The sequence below is a fragment of the Etheostoma cragini genome, chromosome 5 (genome assembly GCF_013103735.1).
Source record: "Etheostoma cragini isolate CJK2018 chromosome 5, CSU_Ecrag_1.0, whole genome shotgun sequence".
Classification (NCBI taxonomy): Eukaryota; Metazoa; Chordata; class Actinopteri; order Perciformes; family Percidae; genus Etheostoma; species Etheostoma cragini.
This window is the reverse complement of record NC_048411.1, coordinates 23,951,663-23,973,557: the sequence shown is the minus strand read 5'-3', so window position 1 is coordinate 23,973,557 and position 21,895 is coordinate 23,951,663. Positions and strand designations below refer to the sequence as shown.

Below are 21,895 nucleotides of genomic sequence, written 5' to 3'. Positions count from 1 at the left end.
TGCAGCTAATGTACCAGCTCCGTAGTTACCATGGTATAGTTTGTTTAATTCGTACAAAAACCAAAGTGTGAAAAAGGAGCAATGACATACCCGGTCGTTTTGGTGACTTGAGCTGTTAAAAAAGAAGGTGTGAGAATTTTAAAAGACATCATTTTATATATATATATAAATAAATTCAGCAGGGACATGCATACAATCAAGACATTCAGAAATACCTTATTAAGTGTTCTTAAATCTTCCATTATCTGTTCATCTGTTAACAAATAATTGAGCTGAGGTGTGAGGAGTTAAGAAAGGCAATTTAAACAACATAGCTGAGAAACGTAGCCAGTTTCACAAAGGAAGCTGATTCTGACGTCCCATTGAAAGAAAATGCTCCCCTGGTATTTTGAGAGAATGCAAATACTACCAGCACAATACTCAATACTTTACCCCTGACATTTTGATCTAGTTATAAGCTAAGAGTAGCTAATCAGAGCCCGCAAGATTATGCAAAGGATATCTGGCGCAGGTTTTCTCCGTTTATCTGGTATTGGGACTGGATCATTGGGCCGTCTCCTCAGCTTCCGAGTCATGATAGGTTTTACCTCCATTGAATCTATGGATGAAAGACATTATGACAAACTAAGATCCAACATTAACATACTAACAGTGTAAAAGTTTCTCAAAAAGCAAAGCTTACAGGCAATTCAAACCGCAGCATCTTACTTTATTGATTATCTGAGAGTCCTACTTTAAATTGGACAACTTGATATTTAAGTGTGTGGAGAGAAAAACTGTCTTCCACATGTCTTTTACTCCATTTGTCTCTCTCTTTTCCTAAGCGAGTCACATATTAATTATCCTACTCTGTCGCCCTTACCGCCTGTCAGCTCCATTGTTAATTTTTCATTCTCGATCATCTTCTTCTTCTCCTCCAACTCTGCAATTAGGTTTTCCTTCAGTTCAACCTTTTTATCGTCAAACTCCTTCACAGCTGCCTTCTTCTCCTTGATGTAGTTCCTCTCCACCTGCTCTGTCTGCAGAAGGTTGAGAGAAAGAAATGAAGGAAAAGGAAGGGATGTTTTTCATCTAATACCAGAAAAGTAAAAGGTTAGTTCTGTATAAACTGCTTCAGTCAGTCAGCAAGAATAATTATACTCACCTCAAGCTGGAGAAACAGATCTGTAAAGACAAAGGAAAAACATATGTTTAATGTAATTATACTGGCACATTATCACACTTTTGACAACTAAAGTCAACTTTGGTAATTCTCAAGTAGAGCTAAATAGATACATCAGTTCGCCGATGTTATCAGGCAAAATTGGCCTATCACATGCATTTCACGAACTATCGTATTGGCATTTACATTAATATTTATTTAATTAAATGGTCAGCAACTGACTGACATAGAAATTATGTATATTTAGCTATTTATGAATGAACCCACATGCATATGTTGCAGTGTATTCAAGGTAAAACAAAGAGAAATATTGATCAGCAAACACAAACACAAAATGCTGGCATACACAGGAAGCAAGGGAAATAGCTGATCAGACATAAGCCACTGAGTCTACAAAAAATAAAGTAACCAATATAACAAATGGTGGAAGATGAACGGGTTGGGAGCCGAGAGAGGAAAATGGCTCTGCCCTCTTTAAAACAAATTGAATCTGCTCTTGTAAACTAACAAAATCATGTTCTGGGTATAAACTGTCATTTTCCGTTCATCTTGTATGAGGAAGAAAAAAAAAAAAAAATCTATTGACCAGTCAAGACCTCGTTGCTCACACAGAATGTAAACATGGAACCCCCGCCATCGCTATGTCAATTGACAAATCCAATACAATTTAATTTTAACAAGATAGCTTTATCTTCAAAATGTTGACAAAAAAGGAAAAGCCAGTGTTACTTTGTGCAATTCTTATTGAACAGGGAGCAGGAGAAAAGGCTAGAAAGTCAAAACTACAGTCAACCACAACATGTACAATACTACTGCAATAATATTAAAACAGGTTCATTTAAAACATCTTTTAGTGCCAGCCATGTGGGAAATTGGACCTCTGTATATAATGCTTTATATAATGCTTTCATGGCAAACACTTCTCTTGGGAAATTCATAAGCTCTTGCAAAAGTTTTCTTTTTCTGTTTTTCACCTCAAAGCAGATGTTCTGCAGCACTGTTTTGCCAATGTTCTCCTCTGGCCAAACAAACCATATTAAAAGGAGGAAGCACTCCAAAATGTATATATGTGTGTGTGTGTGTGTGTGTGTGTGTCTGTCTATAATAATTACCATAATAATCTGATCCAAACATGGTTGGTTTGAACGCATTAGGACCAAAGTCGTATGTTCCGTCTCTAAATATTGCTTAACTTGCCTGCGTTTCGGAGTCTCTCTTTATACTGCTGGTCCAGCTTCTTCATCCTCTTCTGATACTCCTGCAGTGTTCCTGCAAAGAGAAAGTGACGGACAAGTTTACTAAACGTGAACATGTACGGAATCACAACTTTTGTTTAAAAAAATGTTATGGTGTTGTGAACTTTTGTACATCCCCTAACTAATATTTTTGCACACCCTGCAGAACACCGCACAGCCTTCTTTCCCTATCCATAACAGTTAAATTGTACATATGTTCTGTCTTTTACCCAATATTCATGGCAATATTTGTATTCTATATTTATGTTATTGACGGTTGCAGTACTTTGCTCTATTGTTTATTTCATTTTCATGTTTACTGTATGCACCAAGGCAAATTCCATGCAAGTGAAAACTTACTTTGGCAATAAATCTCAAAGTCCCAACTGGCAGCAGCAGGTGGCTGCCCACCAAGAGCCTGCTTCTGTCTGACGTTTTTGACTGTTTAAAGGAAGTTTTTCTTCACCACTGTCACACTAAATGCTTGCTCTTAGGGGGAATTGTTGGGTTTTTGTATATTATAGCGTGGACTAGACATACTATCTATCTATTTTTTAAGTGTCCTGAAATAAGTTCTGTTATTTGACACTATAACTCAACTAAATTGAATTGACTGTTTTGTTTTGTGCCATGAGAGCCAGCCACTTCTGTAGTTATTACAACTCCATTATGAATATTCATTAAAATAAAAACATACCTAATTTTTCTAGACAACTCACCTGCAAATGTTGGCATCATATACCTGTTACTCTCATCAGCCACCAACCATCTAGACTAAATTAAACCTACATTTACAATGACCTCCCAAGTTGTCACTTAACATTTCTACACTGTTCATAAATAGTTTGAATCAGTAAACACCAGACAAACATTTGATCTCAGTTATCGTCCGTTTCTGATTTTAGGCAGAGACAGTGGCTGCACTTTTAAGATGACTTGTGATGACTTTGTGACCTGATGATTTAATCTCTAAACACTACCATGACTAATCAGTTAGGACCTGGTTGTGTCTTTTAAAAATGAAAACGTATCCCCATGCTCACACAAGTACCACTCCAAAAGATAAAGAGCAGCAGAAAATTCTTCACACACTTCAGTCATATGAAGAAAGAAAAAAAAAGTGTTTACCTTCTTGTAATTGCTGCAACTGTCTTTTCAGAGAGGCCAGTTTGTCTTGGTACATTCTGCAATGAAATAAACCAGAGTAAATATCACCAGGCGAACATTTAAAACTTCAAATATTTATTATTAAGGTTAAAACCGCTGATCCATGGTTGGTCAAATCCTTACTGCTCTTTGATTTCAACATAGTCATCCTCGTCGTGCTTGGCAAGATCTGTTTCACTGGCATCTTCCGTGTCTGGAAAAAGGCCATAGTAGGAGAAGAATGACTTAATTGTCAAAATATTTGACTAAAATTCAGATTCTCTGTTAAAAAAATAATGCACAAGCGCTCCTTTCGGTAGACTGTACCACAAGATAATGATATCGTGTTTGAGCTTTTCCCTAAACAGACAGCATAGATCTGTACAGATCAAATGACGTGCGTGGCACCGGGTAAGGTAATGGGAACACCCTACTTGGGAATGCCCTCTAGTTTGTTGAAATGGGACACCAGGGGGAATCCAAAAATGAATTATTATAAACTAGGCTATTTATTTTCGGATCGACAGCAGAAAAACTTTATCCAGACAAACGGACAAAATGGATCGCTTTTAAATTTTACATTTAATCAAATGACATCAATATAACTTGCTGGTGACATAAATATAGCTGTTAATTTGCCGCATGGTGGGATTAATCACAAAACTGTCCCCGGTTAACTTAGTCGTGCTGACAGTCAAACGGCAACTCTCTAAGCAGAGCTAATGTTTTAGGCTACTGCGATGTGACAAACTTCGGAGGCAAGTTTCTCAACACCGGCTAACCTAGCTAAGTCATTTGGCGTTAACGTTACCTTCAAAACCTGACACAAGAGAAGGGTAAGGCCCAGTCGTATTAAGCTGACACAGCAGCTTTCATTTTCAGTTAGCATTAATGTGCTAGCTTAAATTAGCACAGTCTGCTGTTTAAACAGTAACAAGTTAGGCACAACAGAACCGTCAACGTATCCGGAGGAGGAAAACATAAGTCCAACTGTTCGCTAGGAAGTCAATGTCAAGAAACTAGCTAACCTTGTAGTGTTGTCATCGTATTGATTTTCTCTTGTCTTTCTTACTCTTTCACTGCTATCCGTCCTGTCTCACTGAATGGTGTGAAAAGGGCAGTGCAGTGGACACAGCACGCAGGGCTTCGCTTGCCTTCCGACCTGTCAATGCTTGGAGCTAACGTTACGTAGCTAGCTAGTTGGCTAATTAAAGCTATAAACCTCATTTGAAAAAACGTTTATTTAAACTGTGTAATAATCCTGATGGGCTATAAAATGCCTGAATTAATGTTAATTTAGAGTTACATTTTATACAATAACGCAAAGCCACTTTTTCCTAATCATGTGGAAATAAACTGATGCCACACGCGTAATATTAGTATTGAAACGCTAACTTTAGTTAGCATGTAAACGGTTGCAAGAGTGTATTTTTATCGTTAAACGTGGGCTTAGTTTTCTATCAGCACCGAAGACGTTAAGCAAATGTAACGTTAAACGACTTGGCTAGTTTACATCACTTGCTTCTGATTTTGTTCTGTTCCGCGCAGACACTTGATTGGCCGTAGTCGGGTAACGTTAGCTAACTGACTTGTTATGTTACGTTAGCTAGTAAGCTAACTGCGTGTGGTTCGTATTGGGCTAGCTAGCTTTTCCGCTTTGGTAACGGGCAGGTACATTTTAATTTAGAAAGTACTAAGAAAAACTGTTTACAGTCGAGCTTAATCCGTAGATCACTTCAAAAGACTGCACTAAAAATAACAAAATGTATGCAATAATTGCGGACTTCCGTTACTTTTCCAACAAGTAGACAGAGCCCGACTGTCAGAGAGCTTTTGGTCAATTCGTTTACCTTCTTCTGAGTCTCTTCCCCTGAAACTCCGGTCGTCGTCATCTTCCACGCTATCAAGTTCTTCTTCGTCGTTGTAATAATCCACCATAGGTGATAGCAAAGTCGAAGCCATTTGTTCGCTTGAAAAATGTAAACAAACACAAAATAAACAATCGATTTGTGTTTTGCAGCTTGCTTGGAAAAGCGCCTACAACTGGCAGGACCTCCGGGTTCCAAACTGTCTGACCTTATGCCTGTATACAATGTCTGAAATATTAATGTGTAACAAATATTTAACTTTATCTTTCAACTATTAAAACAAAGTACATAAGATAAAAGATAAAATTCAATAATTGGCGTGTTTTCTGTATACGCAATGAAATCTAGGGTTAAACATTTAAACAAGCATATTTCCGAACAGGCTATGAGGTCTCTTTGTTTTGGCTCCCGGCTCGATCGCTCGCCATCCATTGATTTTCTGCACTCTCAGATCTGCGAAGAGTTAATAGGTGGTCAATAGTGAAATCCAGTGTTTTACAATTAAACCAGCCACCACAGTTGCAGATGTATTCGTGCCTCCTGTCTGTTTCCCATGCTTAAACTGTCTTCTCAAGTGGACAAAGACATAAGACAAGTTTGACAAGTATATGGACCAAATTTGTCCTTTCAGTTTTTTCCCCAAAATGTATCAACTATAATTAGGTCATCTCCTGTCACCACACAGCAGGGATTGGAACATAACACTAAACCTATCCAATCAGTTTGATTAAAATTTATGATAATTTCTTTAGGCAATTTATTATTTTAATAAGGGTCCAGTTGGGTAAAAATAATATACATCAGCCATTTAGGTAGGCAGGTTCAAGTAGAAACTTTGCCACAAGATGGGCTATATGAATAATTATCGGAATAACTGTCATTTGCATTGCAACCCTAACTCTGAAGTGTTGTCAATACCAGCCATTTTTGTTAATCAATATGTGTTTTTTCAGAATCTGGCCTGTCAGAAGATGTACAGCTCGGTTGTTACTTTTATGCTGAGCAGACATGTAAGAAACTGAGAGCATCATGAACAGACAGATTGAAAGGCAGTGTGCAATCAAAAATTGAAGATGAAAAATTCAAAATTCATTCAACATTCGCTGTCCAAGAGAGGTTTGATTGGGGAAAAAAAGTCAAAGTAAAATGTGTGAATGCTGTAAACAGTGGTACTTAAATTTCAACATATAATCAGTAGTGATTTTGGTATTTCAGTTGCTTTTATGGTTCCAACTTGTACTAGGCTATTATTTGCCTAACAGTAATGCCATATACATTACACAATAAAGGTGCTTACCCAACCTTATCACGCAAGTGTTTGATTATGTACAAAGGACTCAGTTTCGCCCATTATTTCAGGGGAAATATTATGTTTAAAAATAAAAGTCTAAATAATATCTTGATACTACTAGAAATAAAGTACATTGCTTTATACGTTTACAGTTGAACTTCTCAAGTGCAACAGCAGGTGGAAGCATTGCACTAGTTACATTCAGGAGACGACCTGAATTGCCTTCAATGAAGTTGCAACAGTATGACTCAGTCTATGCATCTTTAATGATTTGCAAAAGGAATCAAGGTGTAGTATTGATTCTTTACTTTTACTTAAGCACCTGCTTTTTTATAGCAGCATTTTGAAATACAAATTCAATGCTGTATATTTTTGCATTTGATTTGGGTTAACCAAATGAGAAAAGATAGAAAACAATACATTTGGTAATTATTCTGTTCAAAACACGAAGTGCACATCCTTCAGTGGACCCTTCACTACATGAGACAACTTTATTTCCGCCTGTCTGTCAAAGTAGCTGTCAAACACGGGCGAGGGTTGTGCTCCTGCTGCTCCGTCATTCAGGAAGTCCACACCAACTGACAGCACTTCGCAAAGTCACACCGACATCTTCATAGTGGGACTAAATGTTCTTGAACTGAGTACACTTTTTAACAACAACGAGCTTTACAAAAGGTAAGTGCTTTTTTTCCCTCTGTTGTTGTTTTGCTGTCACTGTTTGTTCCCCCCCCCCCCATTAACGGTTCAGCTCGTGCTAGCCTCGCGCTCTCAAACTGAAATGACACTTCCTCTTGTCTCAACGGCTAAGCTATTGAAGCTAAATGTCAAAGCAGTTCACTGAGTCGATATAAATGAGTGTTATGGGTTGCACCTTAAGTTGAAAATGACCACAGTCGCCTGGTTTCGACGTTGTTCGGCTTGTTCTTTCAACGCCACTCCACTCAGAGGTGGTGAGTAACATTACAGAGACCAGCATCAGCTCGCTGGGGTAGTAATAAGTGCGTAGGTTTGCTTTTTAAAGGTCTTAGCGAAGTGCACGTCTGTTGATTGATGTGTTTCTGCACCTGCTTAAAAATCTACGCTGCAATTTGGATACTTGCGCTGGGAACTGACGGGGGAGACGCTTCCCTGTTTGGTTTGGTCCTCAGGGGGTGAGTATGGAGCGAACGGATGACAGGTTTTAATGAAGTGTACAGTTGAAGGGGTTTAAAGCCGACAACACGGTTTGACGCTGTTTAAACTTGTCCTATAACGTGTTATTTTAGCATTGTCATGCAATGTGGGCCAGTCCTGCGTGAGTCTGTCACATCCAAAGGACTGTGGTACCTTCCATTGCATCCTACATGGTTGTGAGTGAGATTTTACTACAACGCACTGTCACAATGGTTTTTGGTTGAGACGGTGTAACGTCCATGGCACATGACCCGAACCACATTTAACTATATTTTAATACGTCTCTAGGCACTTGTTAAGCAGTCACGCATTGGCTGCTTCATTGACACTTTTGTTTTTCACGATTACGATTATAATATTGCCTTGCATAGGTTTAATGCAAAGACATGAATCGCACGTCATTCATCTTTATTTTTATGTTTTAAGACCTTCCAGGTGTGAATGCTACAATAGGTCATCACAGGCATGCAGCAGGACGTCTGCTTTGGTTAAATAACGAGCGTTCAAAGTAAATGTAGGCTAACATGACGCGCTCGAAATGGCAGATGTAGATGGCAAGCTGAGCACTAAAACCCAAGCTGACCCAACATGATGTCATCTCTTGTTGGTAGAGCGCATGAGTGAGAGCACTAGACCTGTGTTTCACTGCTAAACTGTGTCATTTGTAAAGATTTATTTTAAGAAGCCTGCCCACGCGATTTCAAGCAGGGATCATCATCATTTAATCCCATATTATGATTTTGCACCTGCATGTCATTCAAATCGATTTATAGTAGGTCTACATTCTACTACTCAGAGGTGCAAAGAAGGGGATGAAAAACAAATTTCACGCATACATGTTTTGCTGAATAGTTTAGGTTACTTGTCAAGTAACAAAGTAACAGAATAATTTCTTTTGAGAGAAACAAGTCAGTTTTTTCATTGACCAAGCAATTGAGAGAGGGAGCAGAAAGTGCCATACTTCCTTATTAGTGATTGTGTATAGGGCAGTTCAGTATGTGTGATTTTTACTTTCACTAGACCCTTTTCAGGTAAATGTTAAAGTCATCTAGGCTGTTGGACTAATACAGAGGGATCTTGGTGCCAGAAACACTGTAGGCTGATAATACACAGGTTATAATGAGTTAAATGCTTGTTTCTTGTACAGTGGGACCCAAGAGAGGTTAGCCACATCAGGTCAGGTAAAAACCTTTTAGTGCACGTTGTAAAACGTGAAAATTTCAAGACCTAAAAGTGTCACGTTTGTAAAGACTTGTCTTAAATAGTCACATAATCAATAGATGACTGTTAAGTGTTTTGGACAAATTATCATGTGCTCCTCTGCTTTAATTTGGCTTTTGGTAAAGACTGGGTGATACACATCTGTGTGTAATGTGACAACAAGCTTCTCTTAGACAGGCATAGGCATTTGCTAACAGTCATGTCTTTTTATAGAGCTGTGTGAGAGATTATTGAGACGTTAGCCAGGGGTCTTCTCATGAATTGGCACAAATCCCTTTGAGTACCGGTGCCGTGTGTGTTTGGATTTGTGTATGCTGATGGTTGCACTGGGAAAGGGGGGGAGTGGGAGTGGCTGTCAGGGACAAGGGCACGTGTGCCGGGGGGGTGTGAGCCAGACATGCCTACACTGAGGCCATGTTCACACTAAAGGCAGGCATGCAGAACATGTGACTGGTTTAAATCAAGTTCATTAGCTTAAGGAAATTTGTCAGAATACACATTTTTTTAAGGATGACAACGTGCTACGGAAAAAATTTGTTGTATCAAACAATTCTAGTATTTACAAGGCTTTACAGATTATGTCACTCTAGCTACTGAAATGTCTCAGCCTTTTTCATCCGAATTTATCATCTTCTCTCCAAAAACTGTTACGTTTTTCTGTGTGTTTTTTAGTATGAGATTTCACCATTAACATAATCAACTATACTTAAATTACCATCAAAGGATTCTTGGTTTGCTACCAGTGTAAAAAACAACAACACTTTAAAACTGCGGCGCTTTTAGTCCTACCTTCAAAAGTAGCAGACAAAGACCTAACAAATTTAACATTGTCAATATTTTTATTAGAGAAAAAACAACCAGAATATTGATAATACCAAAGCTGCCAATGACATGTCATCTGTGCCACACTTTCCTGTGACAGACATAAAAAACAACAACACTTTAACACTGCGGCGCTTTTAGTCCTACCTTCAAAAGTAGCAAACAAAGACATAACAAATTTAACATTGTTAATATTTTTATTAGAGAAAAAAAAACAAATTATTGATAATACCATAGCTGCCAGTGACATGTCATCTGTGCCACACTTTCCTGTGACAGACATAAAAAGGGAATGGTTTCTCTTTGTATGAGTGGTAAATGCCTGAGTCCCGATGTATTAATCTTCTGGTGATGACTGAGATTTGATTGAAGGCTCAGAAAAAGTTAAGAAGTGGACCATTGGATTATTTGGTCAGAAATAATCAAGCCTACCCTAAGGGTCAAGAATAAACTTCTCAACCACAATGATGTTGGTCCCAGTGCCATTATTTTCCCCATTGCTGTTGTCAAAAACCTGAAGAAGTATAAAGTACCAGGGACACCAACAATTCATACTTTTTGCTGTACTGATACCGTTGGCCAGATAACTATTTTGAGCTTGGGAAGTTGCCTGACACGGGTTAATGAAAACCAAATTAATGATAAAATCTTTATTGTGTAATCACTCTATTTTGAGATTTAAAATAAGCAATCCTGGAGGGAGCGAGAGGTGACAGAAAATTGCCGTCTTACCGTTACTGCTACACAGCACCTGCCTAGCCACTCTGGACAACATGATCAAGATGCACCATTTTTGGGTGGGCAAAATGCTTGCTTAGTATAGATAGGAGGCCAAAACGAAGGAGAATAAAATGTGTTTAAAATTTAGCCAGCTTAGTGTAGACATGGCCTGACATAGGTGGGGGAGGGGGGGGTTTTAAACCCCTGACACCAAGCATAATACACGCCATGCTCTGTAAAGAGGTTTGGAGTATCTGGGTGTGGGTAAAGTTTAAAATTTAAAGCTGAACAGGAGGTGGGTGCCTCCTTTTCAACTATTCACCCCCAAAACTTTCAGGAGGTCTGCTATACAGCCTTTATACATGTAATCAGAACAATGATCAGTGAATTTGCTAATGGAGGCAGTATGCATCTATGAAAAGCTCACAAACTGAATACCGGAAGACAAGCCAGCATGGAATAAAACAGTTTGAAGGACATCCCCAAATTTACCAGTGTGACCAGACTCAAACCCACACTGTTCCAATATGCTGCACAGAGTTTGCGAAAGACGTGAGTCTCAGGGTGCTCTTAGGCTGTTTTTTTTTCTGAGGCTAACTTAATTTTGTCCTTATGGGAGCTGTAAATTATTACATTAACTTCAATACTCCACTCCTTAATCCGAGACTTCTTGTTTCTGCTGAGTGCCTGTCCACATGTCATTGTTATTATGTACTAAAGGCTACAGCAGTTTATCTTTACACATAGTCACTGCTTTCCTGCAGAACAGGCGATAGTGGTTATAATTGTTGGTGTGACCTCTATGTGCCTTTTTTAGCTTTCGCTTCACATCTCTTCTAATGGGCTGCAGTGCCTAATGCAATCTCTTGTCAGTCTCAGTTGAATCCTGACTTGTCTAATTTAAGAACAACCAGAAGGCATAAAGTCAGGCTTTTTGGCCCTACATATCTTGGCCCTATTTTAATTTGCAGTGAAAACAGTTCTCCAGACAACCTCCTCTCCCTGCTATGACTTAGTAATACCCCTTTCCCACTGGCCAAAAAACCCACTTACAACTTCTGACATGTAACTTTTGTCTGCAGTGGGAATGGTTACAATCACATTCAATCCTGGGACAAATTACTCTGCAGTATGCACAGGTATTTATTGGCTCCAGCTCCGACCGGCAATTATGGAAGTGTGTGTGTGGGTGTGGGTCCGGGTGGCAAGTGAGTGACCGTAAATACAGAGCAAGTGGTTGGAGCCGGGGAGAGTCTAAGTTTATTAGGAAAGATATCAAGTGAATGTACAGCAGAGTTTTCAGTTTTGTTCTTTGTCTCAGAAAGCTGTAACAAGAGGCGTTAAGACCTGTTCTCTGGTTGAATGAGACCCAGCAGAAAAAAACAGACAGACCTACTCGGCAATGGGAAAGGAGTCTATTGGCTGTTTTTAGCGGGTTTACCTGTGTTTAAAAAACTGCATATAGCCTACATGCTAATTTTGCATAAAGGTTTTATAATGGATGTGCCAGGATCAGACTTGTAGGGGTGTCACAATTCTTCAAATGCTTCATTTGATTACACTTTCAATTCGAAGGTCATGGTTCGATTCTTTCGATATGTTTCTTTTTTTTAAGCACAGGTTGCTTTACCATTTTAGACCAGACTTTTATGTAATATAATGTCTGACATTTGTTTGCAATGTACCACATTAAACTGTCAAATTTAAAAAACGTTTTAACAACTTAATGGAACTAAAAGATATCTTCAGTCAGTTGGAAACTTGACAATTTGTCAATAAAGAAGAAGAAGAAGAAAAAAAAAAATGTTTACCAACAATCCTGAGGGCAGATGCTTCGCACCCCACACTTTGGTGTTTGAAGCCCCCCATTGGGAGAAAGCACACCTGAAGCACTGCTACATGGGCTCAGCGATATTGCGGCACCTTAAATCCCCCAACTTCCATCAACATGCCTGGTGTGAATAGCTGGCTATTTTTCCAAAGTAGACAGTGAATAGCGATGAATGAGGTGGATTTTGTGAGAGACGAAGAGGATGACTTCTCAGACGGTCAAGATCCAGAAGCATACCTCTACAAACCAGAGTTTTCAGAAGAGGAGCTGCATGCTTTGGAAATAGAATGAGAGGAAGAGGAGGTTGCGCTCACTCAACAACCCGAGGACGTGAGGCATCCTCCGGTCCTCAACTTATTTTATTTTTTGGAGTGATAAACTCTGGAACCATAAACGGCTGTTCACAGAGTAAGCGATTACTGTAAACATGACGCATGGTTATTTTACGAGATAGATCCATCCACATTAGACTTGCACTCACACAGAGCTGCTGCGTGATATCTGGCGATGGGTCTCCAGCATATGCAGTTGCCATGCTATCTTTTGACTGACTTGCAGCACTTTAAAAAAATCTTTTTACTCTATTAATCCCACAAAGGGATATTACAATTTACACTTTGTTGTTATTACACACATTACACACAGGCCCAAATTACACACAAATGCTCAGTACCTAGGCATGCACTAAATGGATACTGGCTTGCCCATTAGCATGAAATTCTGGGATGCAGGACGATCCCTTCTGGGGAAAAAAGCCTGTATAGGCACTGTGTATCTGTCCTTTACCACTGTCTCTCCTTATTTTTGCTATGTTTACATTTGTGCGCCAGAGAGCTAGAGAACTCTCTCTCTTCCTATGGGTTACTGTCAAGGAACAAGGCATAGAACATGTCAGGGCTGCACGATTATGGCCAAAATGATAATTACGGTTATTGTGATCACGATCATTCTCACGATTGATTTTAACAAAAACAAATTTTATTGTCACATAGGCTCAGAGAGACGGCTGACTCATTCTGAACGGGTCCAGCATGGGTCGAACGGCGGATACACACGTTGTGTGTATGAAATCTTTGTATCGTCACTGCGCTGCATTTTTATGAACAATGATATTCTGGCCATGGGTCACATCTCTAGCCCAGGTCCAGCAGCTCCGTCTCACACGCTGTTACTCTACCAACTGAAGTTAGTTGCATTCAATAACTTCTTCTGTGTTCTTTGCCTTGGCCGCCGCTGAATTTCGTAGAGTCTGATCCTGGCTTTACCAGATTCTGCAACACTTCTCTTCTCGGGGGTCATGTGGATGTCAAGGTTAACAAGTTTACCTGCTCTGCTGTTAAAGAACCATGACAGACCCACTAGTAGGCTTTTGGCTTTCCACCAACCCTGGAATGAGTTTACTGGCTGTGTGCTAGGTCAGCTCTGCATGTCTGTGAGACTGTCATTATTATGTTTTCCAAAAGTTGAAACCCTTGATGCCAGTGGTTTTGTTTTGCATCTAGGGCAACCTGTTGAAAGCACCAGTAAAAAAAAAAAAAACATTTCTCCTCCCTGCTGACTAATCTGTCTCAGCATCCCTCACAACTCTGCTGAAAGCAAAGAACGTTTCTCCTCTTCCATGTGATGTGTGGAAGCCTGAATTTTTGAAAAAAATATCAGCAAATTGTCAGTTTAGCCCGTGCTACAGCAGAATGGTGGTTTATGCTACGGTAGCAGAGTGCATCAAATATTTAAGCGTTGCTGTCAGGCTTAATGTTCTGCAGTGATCTGGTTTAACATGTCTAATATAGGAATGCTGTCTCAGATGACAAGGAGAATTATGCCCTCCCTACCCCCACCTCTCCTCTAGTAGCAGAAGTGTTAATGCGTGCTGCTATTTAATGATGATTTCAAAAAACAACAAAACTGCACTGCTGCCAGATCAAGGTTTTGTGAAGCCAGCAAGAGAGATAATCATTACCTGTTATTTGGTAACAGTAATATTCTACAGTGGCAATAGTTAAATTAATTACCCATTATGAGGATTGAATGCCAATGTTTACAGGGGCTGCATCCCTTCTTCTTCTTCTGGTGGGCATCAACGCAATGTTTATACACAAGACAGACTCAAAAAGCCTATCTTTACAATTTAATACAATGTGTGAAAATCTTCAGTTCCCTAAGCAAAATGCCTTTTTTATAATCCATCTGGTGGTCTATGTCCACTAAGGTCCAAAAGGCCAAGTCATAATCAGAAACTCTTTCATCTACAAATACTTCTGAATTTGATGGAAACTGTGTATTTGCACCACTGACCATGATAGAGTCACAGGGAAAAATGTGAAATGGATCTAGTCATGGACCAGCAGCTGGCGCAGACCTGAGTCATGGCCTTGGTCTACTGAAAGCTGTCTCTGAGAGGAGGAAGTCACGGCCTAACAGATGTCTCATCAACAAATGCCTGCCTAGTGAGTGTGCCACTTCTGGTGTTCACTCACCACCTCACACTGCTTTTTGTCTGACCAACCAGATTCGATCTTTGTTAGGTGGTAGGATCCATCTGTTGAAGGTTTCCAAAAAAAACATTGAGTACATTAAAAATAAATATATTGTAACATTTTAAATGTAGTCATATGTCTTGATGCACATGCCAGCCTTTATTCACCTGGCAGGGTTAAATCTCATTTGTTGTTCCCCATGCCTTTACAGGCTGCTCACTGCTAGCATGACATCTGGCTTGATTTATTTATTGCATGCAATGCATGTGTTATATATGCCAAAATTGAGAACAGATTGGTCGTTTAAAAAACCCATTCTATCTTGTGCATTACATGCACTGTTCTTCCTTTCATTGTTTTCTTCCTTAAGCAATACTCAAGCATACTAAACCCTCTGTCATAAGAGAGGCATTTTGGCAAGTCAGTCTCAATGGGTGTGGGAGGTTAGCATGAGCAACTTGATTACAACCCTTCATTAAAGCGCGCCTCCAATCCTCTGGCGAAGTTGCAGCTGTGACCATGAGCTTGCCCCCACCCCAACCCCCCATTTTTTTCAACCCCCATTATGTCTGGCTACATCTGTCTCCAGCTCTTCTTTGAAATTTGCAAGCCTCACTCTGCTCATCCATGACCAGGCCAAGTTGAAATGCAAGGGGAATTAAGAGCAGCCACTATCATCACCCAAAGAGACATCACCATTGCTGATGGCTGCCTTGCCCTATCTCTGCTCACCAACACCCCTCCTGGGTCTAGGGCTTAATTTAGCTGAATGAAGGAAAGGGCTTAGGCAGGAGTATTTTTAGAACTACATCGTCCACTTTGATAGGGGTCTTTAAAAAAAATGTAAAGTGTCATGTCATAGGCCTACAATTCGCGTCCATTCTGCTGACTCTCTCCTACATGCAACCGGCTGGGAAAACTCCAGTATGTGCTGCTAGCTTAGCGCAGTGGGGTATGTCATCATGGCTTAGCATGCATGATTTTGAAGGACCCATTTTCTTATGTGAGTGGGGGTGAGGTAATACGCTTCACCACACTAGTCTATTTTGGGTGCTTCCTTTGCCTACCCTAAGCACTTTTGTGTCTCACAGTTACATTAAAAATTTTAATCTGCGCCTTTCGAACATGTTTTTTTGCAGAGCACATTTAACTGGTGTGTTGGTTGAGCACTTTCATGGCAGTGCAGTTGTGGGTACCGTTGCCAATGTTGGTATTATTTAATGACTGTTGACAAGCTTTCAGTCCATAGGATTACCAAACGATGCAGGGCTTTTAAGGGGGATGTCGCCTGGCAAGATAGCACCGAACCTCTTTGGTCTGGCTGGTACATAACCTGACATAAATGCTTGATAACTTCTCATCTGTTGGACTACCAGAGTAGCGTATGTGCCAAACCCACCCCATCCCCCCAGTCCCAGGAGAAACTAGGCCTCTGCCCAGGCTCTGTACAGCTCTAATACTGTGACTGGACAGCCTCCATTGGGTCAAGTGGAGATTTTCCTCTGATGAATCTGGGGGAGATTGTGTTGTGCTCTCGTCAGCCAGCAGTGAATCAGGCTAAATGTGACTTAATTTTTATTTATTTTTTAGTTAAGTCTGTGGCTCAACCTGGCTGAATATGTTCATGGCAGAATTCCACACCAATATTTTATGGTACGAGACAACCGGAAGGCAAAAATATTATGTAGGTTGCACTTAATTGTTTTTTTTAACAATTACAGCTATTTTTTTTGTATTTCAGCCTCCTTTGCTGCCAATAGAGAGCAAAAACAACTACTTCTGCCACCCTTTTCTTGCTTAATAGTCCATGCTAGGGCAGTTTTGTATGTCTTTGTGAACCCAAAGAGCCTGAGGTAGAACTGAACAATTGTCCAATTAAACTTGACTAGGAGGAAACTCTGCCAGTCAATGCTCCGCCCCACTACTTCCCTCACTTATTCTTGTTCTTGTTTCCTCTCACACTTGCACACACAAGCTCTTATCATACACAAACACAAATGAAACAGATGTGCAGCACTGCAAAGCCAGGAGGCCACGAACCCTAGGATAATTGCAGCGATGATATTGTCCCAGAAGGCAAATTAGGAAATGGTTAAATTATCGGGCTGAGAGAATATCAAAGAAGCCTATGCAAGCACATGCCCTTCCTGGCTTTACATAGACAGCCTTCATGACCTGTGTCCAGCTATTGTTTCCTGGTGTGATACAGGGGCCATGCAGATAATTAGAGACTAGGAACCACAACTAACTCTGCATTCTGGGAGCATAGTGCTCTAATGGGACAGTAAGGTACCGTAAGCTCTTCAAGATATGATGCTGCTCAAACATTTAGAGCTGTGTAGGTCAGAAGAAGGATTTTTAAATTCAATCTTGGATTTTACAGTAAGCTAATGCAGAGAAGCTAATAAAGGAAAATTGTATCTCTTTTCTTAATTCTTGTCAGAATACGTGCTGCAGCATTCTGGATCAACTGGAGAGTCTTAAGGGTTTTATATGAGCATCCTGATAATAAGGATTTACAATAGTCCAGCCTGGAAGTTACAAATGCATGGACTTGTTTTTCAGCATTGTTTTGAGACAGGATGTTCCTAATTTTGTCAATGTTTTGTTCTTTAGTTTGTCTGTTTTAAGTGGGCTTTAAAGGTTATATCCTGATCAAAAATAACTCCTAGATTTCTGACAGAAGTGCTGGAGGCCAGGGCAATACCATCCAGATTAACTATATCTTTTGACAAATGAGGTTTTGAGGTATTTTGAGCCCAGCACAATAATTTAATCTGGCTTGATTGATAGGGATAATTGGGTGTCATCCGCATAACAATGAAAGTTAATTGAGTGTTTCCTAATAATATTGTCTAGAGGAAGCATATATAAGGTGAATAAAATTAGTCCAAGCACTGAGCCTTGTGGAATGCCATAGCTAACTTTAGCATAACTGGAGGATTCATTGTTAACGTCATCAAATTGAGATTGATCAGATAAATAGGACTTAAACCGGTTTAGTGTGATTCCTTTAATGCCAACTAAATGTTCCAGTCTCTGTAACAGGATGGTATGGTCAGTGGTGTCAAATGCAGCACTAAAATCTAGTAAAACAAGAATGGAGACAATTCCTTTTGTCTAAAGCACTTAGAAGGTCATCAGTAATTTTCCCCGGTGCTGACTCTGTGCTGTAATGCTTTCTAAATCCTGACTGAATTTCCTCAAGTAGACAACTGCTATGTAGAAAATCACATAATTGATTAGCGACTACCTTGTCAAGGATAAGGGGAAGGTTAGATATAGGTCTGTATTTGGTAAGACCTCAGGATTGAGGGTGTTTTTTTTTTTCAGAAGGATTCCCAAAACACGGTTTAAAACACTTCAAAAGAAACAATGATCTAACAAACAAAATAAACAAGAATTTACTTTAGATAGCCCTAGTCTTAAAAGATTCGACAGGAGTTATGAGGAGACAGTGTTGAGATTTATAATAATGCGACTTTCTGTATGGATCATAGTATAGGCTAGTAATACATTTAAGTTGTTAATAGGCTATAACATTTGGGCTCCAGGTAACCAGGTATTTTATCAGCTGAATGTTAACATTAGCAAAAAAAACTGATTTATTAACAAACCACGTCATGGCTACACTTTCATTTCATTTGTTTTAAATTCAACGATTAATTGGTTGTTTTTTAGCAAAAAAAATTGTTGTTTTTATAAATTCAGAACTCAGTACATTTTAATATCTGGTTATTTATCACAAGTGAAATCATTATCACAATATTCAACAAATTTTATATTTTCTTCATATTGTGCAGCCCTAATAAACACCCTGAAATTATGTCAGATGCAGCATATTTTTGCAATATTTTCATCTGTATCAGTATCATCTTTTAGTCAAATTTTTTTAATGTGTAAATAATTATTTCTTTTTAAATTTATCTGTTAATATTTTGTAGTCATGGGTTTCAAAAAATAGTTCATAAAGCTTTGTTTGACTAGTTCATTACTGACCCCAGCCATCACGCGCTGCGCCTTCACATCCTGGGCCTTCACATCCTGGGCCACTCTCCACCAGAAGTAAATTCTCAACCTGTGGGAAGCAATGAACTGAAAATGTACAGAAAGAAACTTATGACTTCTCTCCAATCCACTTTCCTAAAGAGACAGGTGTGAGATGTAGCATAAGGAACAGCAAGTGTGTTGAAATGAAGGGGAAACAGCAGAATAAAAGAACATGGCAGCAGGGTGATCTAGTTGTTGCACTGTCCTTCAAAAATAACATCTGGCAAGACCCTTCAACTTTTTTTTTTTTTAAGTGTCTCATTTCAGCCATTCCAAGCAATTTAAAGGTGCCACTGCTGGCTCACAGAACTTGTGACCTATATTTTTCAGGATAATAAAAACAAACTGATAATGTTGTAAATTTTGTTAATGAAATTAATTAATTGATTTTGTGTTGGGTAGTTATTATTTTTTTATTTAACAAACTCATTAATACTTCAGTGCCTGGGGTTTTACCGACCCAATGCTGTAACAACATGTGCCAATATGATGTATATTGATTCTTTTTATGTAATTGGCCTGACCATCTTTAGCTGTATGTCTGGCATATTTCTAACTCCTGGAGTTACATACCCACAAAGTTTGGAATTAGCAAACATGTTGTTTACTGGCTTATCCACATAACGATAATAGTGGTGTTACCTTAAGTCATTTCTGTGGGTAAATTCTATCCTCCACAGGACGTGTGTGTGTGTGTGTGTGTGTGTGTGTGTGTGTGTGTCTGGATGAATCAGTTTGGATCTAAAAGGAAAGGGGAGGCAAAGTTCTGAGTCTAAATTAATTCCCAAACTAATTGCGGTCAGACTTTACAGGGGATAAAAAGCTAAAATTCGAAGTCCTAAAACCCATGGGTTTTCTCCCACTCTGTAAACTTCATGATGTACATAATTTATACTCCGTGTATATTTGAAAAAGAAAAAAGGAAGAGGCAAAACACAAGGAAAATGACTTAGTGGCCTAGATGCGTGTTTCCTTTTTGGGGTTTCCTCTGCTAAATTTCCTCCTTCTCTTTCTCTTTCATTTTCGCTGATCATCAGTCTTTTCTTCTTAAAAGGCAGAAGAGACAAAAGGGTATGTTGGTATGCTTTGGCTTCTTTTGCTGCATTGCATCCAATAAGGTGTGATAGCTAGATCAGTCAAATTTCCCACCACCTTACTTCTCAAGTGCTATGATTATCAAGCCATATCTGAGTCAACGTTTACACACCAACGGCTCTTCTATCAAACTGTCAAATTAGAACCATGGAGGTACTGTGTCATGTTGGCTAGAGCTGGCAATGTATGGATTTTTTCTTACGGCGGTTGAAAAGCAAGAAATTCTCGCGATAGCACGGTATACCGGAACCCCCTTACAAGAGTATTGTAAGTTATAGCGAGAATGGCACGGTGCCATCAGTGCTTGGTGCAGTGGTTGCGCAAGTAGAGCAAGCAGTATGAGTGCTACTCTCACATATGCCTAATAGTCAACACAAATGGAATGGAATTATGTATCATGGAACATTGCGGTTTTGTTTAGAAAACCTTGAATCCATGTAAAACACAATGTCATCAGACACAATCCATGTCATTAGGCAGTTGGCAATCAATGAGAAAGGTGAAGTTTGTGGTGATTCTCTGGAACCACAATTAAAACGCATATCCCCATCCCATTGTTTTGTCTTCTCTTAACGGTCAACTGAAAGCCATAGGCTCCCTCAGGAAATGGTTCCATGTGATACACTAGTGGTTGCAGGACTTTTTAATGGAGTCTTTTATAAAGTTGACAGCTGTGGGAGTCCTAGCCATGAATGTATAACCCTACATCACAACATCCCCCGTCAGTTTGTGAGGCACCGGCAAATGACTACATGACATCATTGTTTTCCCTCCAAGAAAACGGCCTTAAAGAAAGTCAGAGAAGGCTTCTCATCCACCCAGCATAGGCGTCTTACATGGAATCCATTCACTGAGCTGAGAGATTTAGAGCAGACTCATGTTCATTTATTTGGCTTTGTCTGGAGGGCAGTCAGTATTGCTCTGACTTCTGGTTCGGCAAACCTTGCTTGGCCGATTAAGGGAAGAAGGCTGTTGAAAAGATTTAGATGCTTCCTCAGGCATGGTTCTAAGTCTTTGTTCTGAGTCTCTTGCACCAACTCACAGAATGAGGTTGCACTCAACCTATCTGGCGAAAGTGTAAAAATGCAAGGACAGTAGTAGCTTAACTCTGCAATTCATGGCACTGGAGCGCCACTCACACTAAAAAAGTGAGCAAGTGGTAGCTGCATGTCCTAATTTTCTTTTGTACAGCTTTCACTACAGAGTATGCTATAGGCCTCTATTAATCTTTCTGCTGCTCTTGATTGGAAAATCCTGTTGGGCTTTAGAGTAGCACTTCACTCGATGCTCAGCCCTCCCTATATATATATATATATATATATATATATATATATATATATATATATATATATATAATACACACACACACACACACACGCGCTGAAACAAGATCAGCTGGCGTGTACTTCCACAAGTAGAAGCCCCTCTGTCTGTGTGTGTCCCTGCACACTGCTGATTAAATGACTGAAGCACGTGTAATGATTATGTATGCTCTGTGTATGTGCTTGGCGGTGGACATGTGCTTGCACACTTTTTTTTCTCATACACTGTCTTGTGCTCTAATGTATTTTGCATGGCCTTGTGGGAAAGCAGAATGGAGCTACAGCAGCAGGATGACTCACTAGCCGGTGTAGCCATTTGACCACCAGCACTTGTTACTGTGGTCTCAGGGACACACCTAGCAAGAGTCTCCTCTATGACTCACGTGCAAAATGGTCCTGAGTCTGAATAGTTGATGTGGGGGCTGAAACCTCAGCCATGACACAGTCGGAGCAAAACATAGTTAATCTATATTTATTCTCAT

General features: G+C 39.6%; 2 protein-coding genes across 4 annotated transcripts in view; one reads left to right on the top strand and one right to left on the bottom strand.

Moving 5' to 3' along the window:
• Positions 1-5,630, bottom strand: part of suds3 (SDS3 homolog, SIN3A corepressor complex component) — an 8,525-nt gene extending 2,895 nt beyond the window's left edge. The window contains exons 1-9 of the mRNA XM_034871570.1: positions 5,394-5,630; positions 3,688-3,757; positions 3,526-3,581; positions 2,360-2,431; positions 1,145-1,164; positions 863-1,019; positions 503-598; positions 216-277; positions 84-112 (exon numbers count right to left, since the gene is read on the bottom strand). Coding sequence (XP_034727461.1) covers positions 84-112; positions 216-277; positions 503-598; positions 863-1,019; positions 1,145-1,164; positions 2,360-2,431; positions 3,526-3,581; positions 3,688-3,757; positions 5,394-5,505 — 674 coding nt within the window. The 5' untranslated portion in view covers positions 5,506-5,630. The remainder of the gene's footprint in view (positions 1-83; positions 113-215; positions 278-502; positions 599-862; positions 1,020-1,144; positions 1,165-2,359; positions 2,432-3,525; positions 3,582-3,687; positions 3,758-5,393) is intronic.
• Positions 5,631-7,149: 1,519 nt separating this feature from the next.
• taok3a (TAO kinase 3a) overlaps positions 7,150-21,895 on the top strand; it is a 57,976-nt gene continuing 43,230 nt past the window's right edge. The window contains exon 1 of one of the 3 annotated variants that reach the window (XM_034871567.1): positions 7,150-7,377. The gene's annotated coding sequence lies outside the window, so the exon portion shown is untranslated. The other 2 variants (XM_034871568.1, XM_034871569.1) reach the window with 2 other exon arrangements.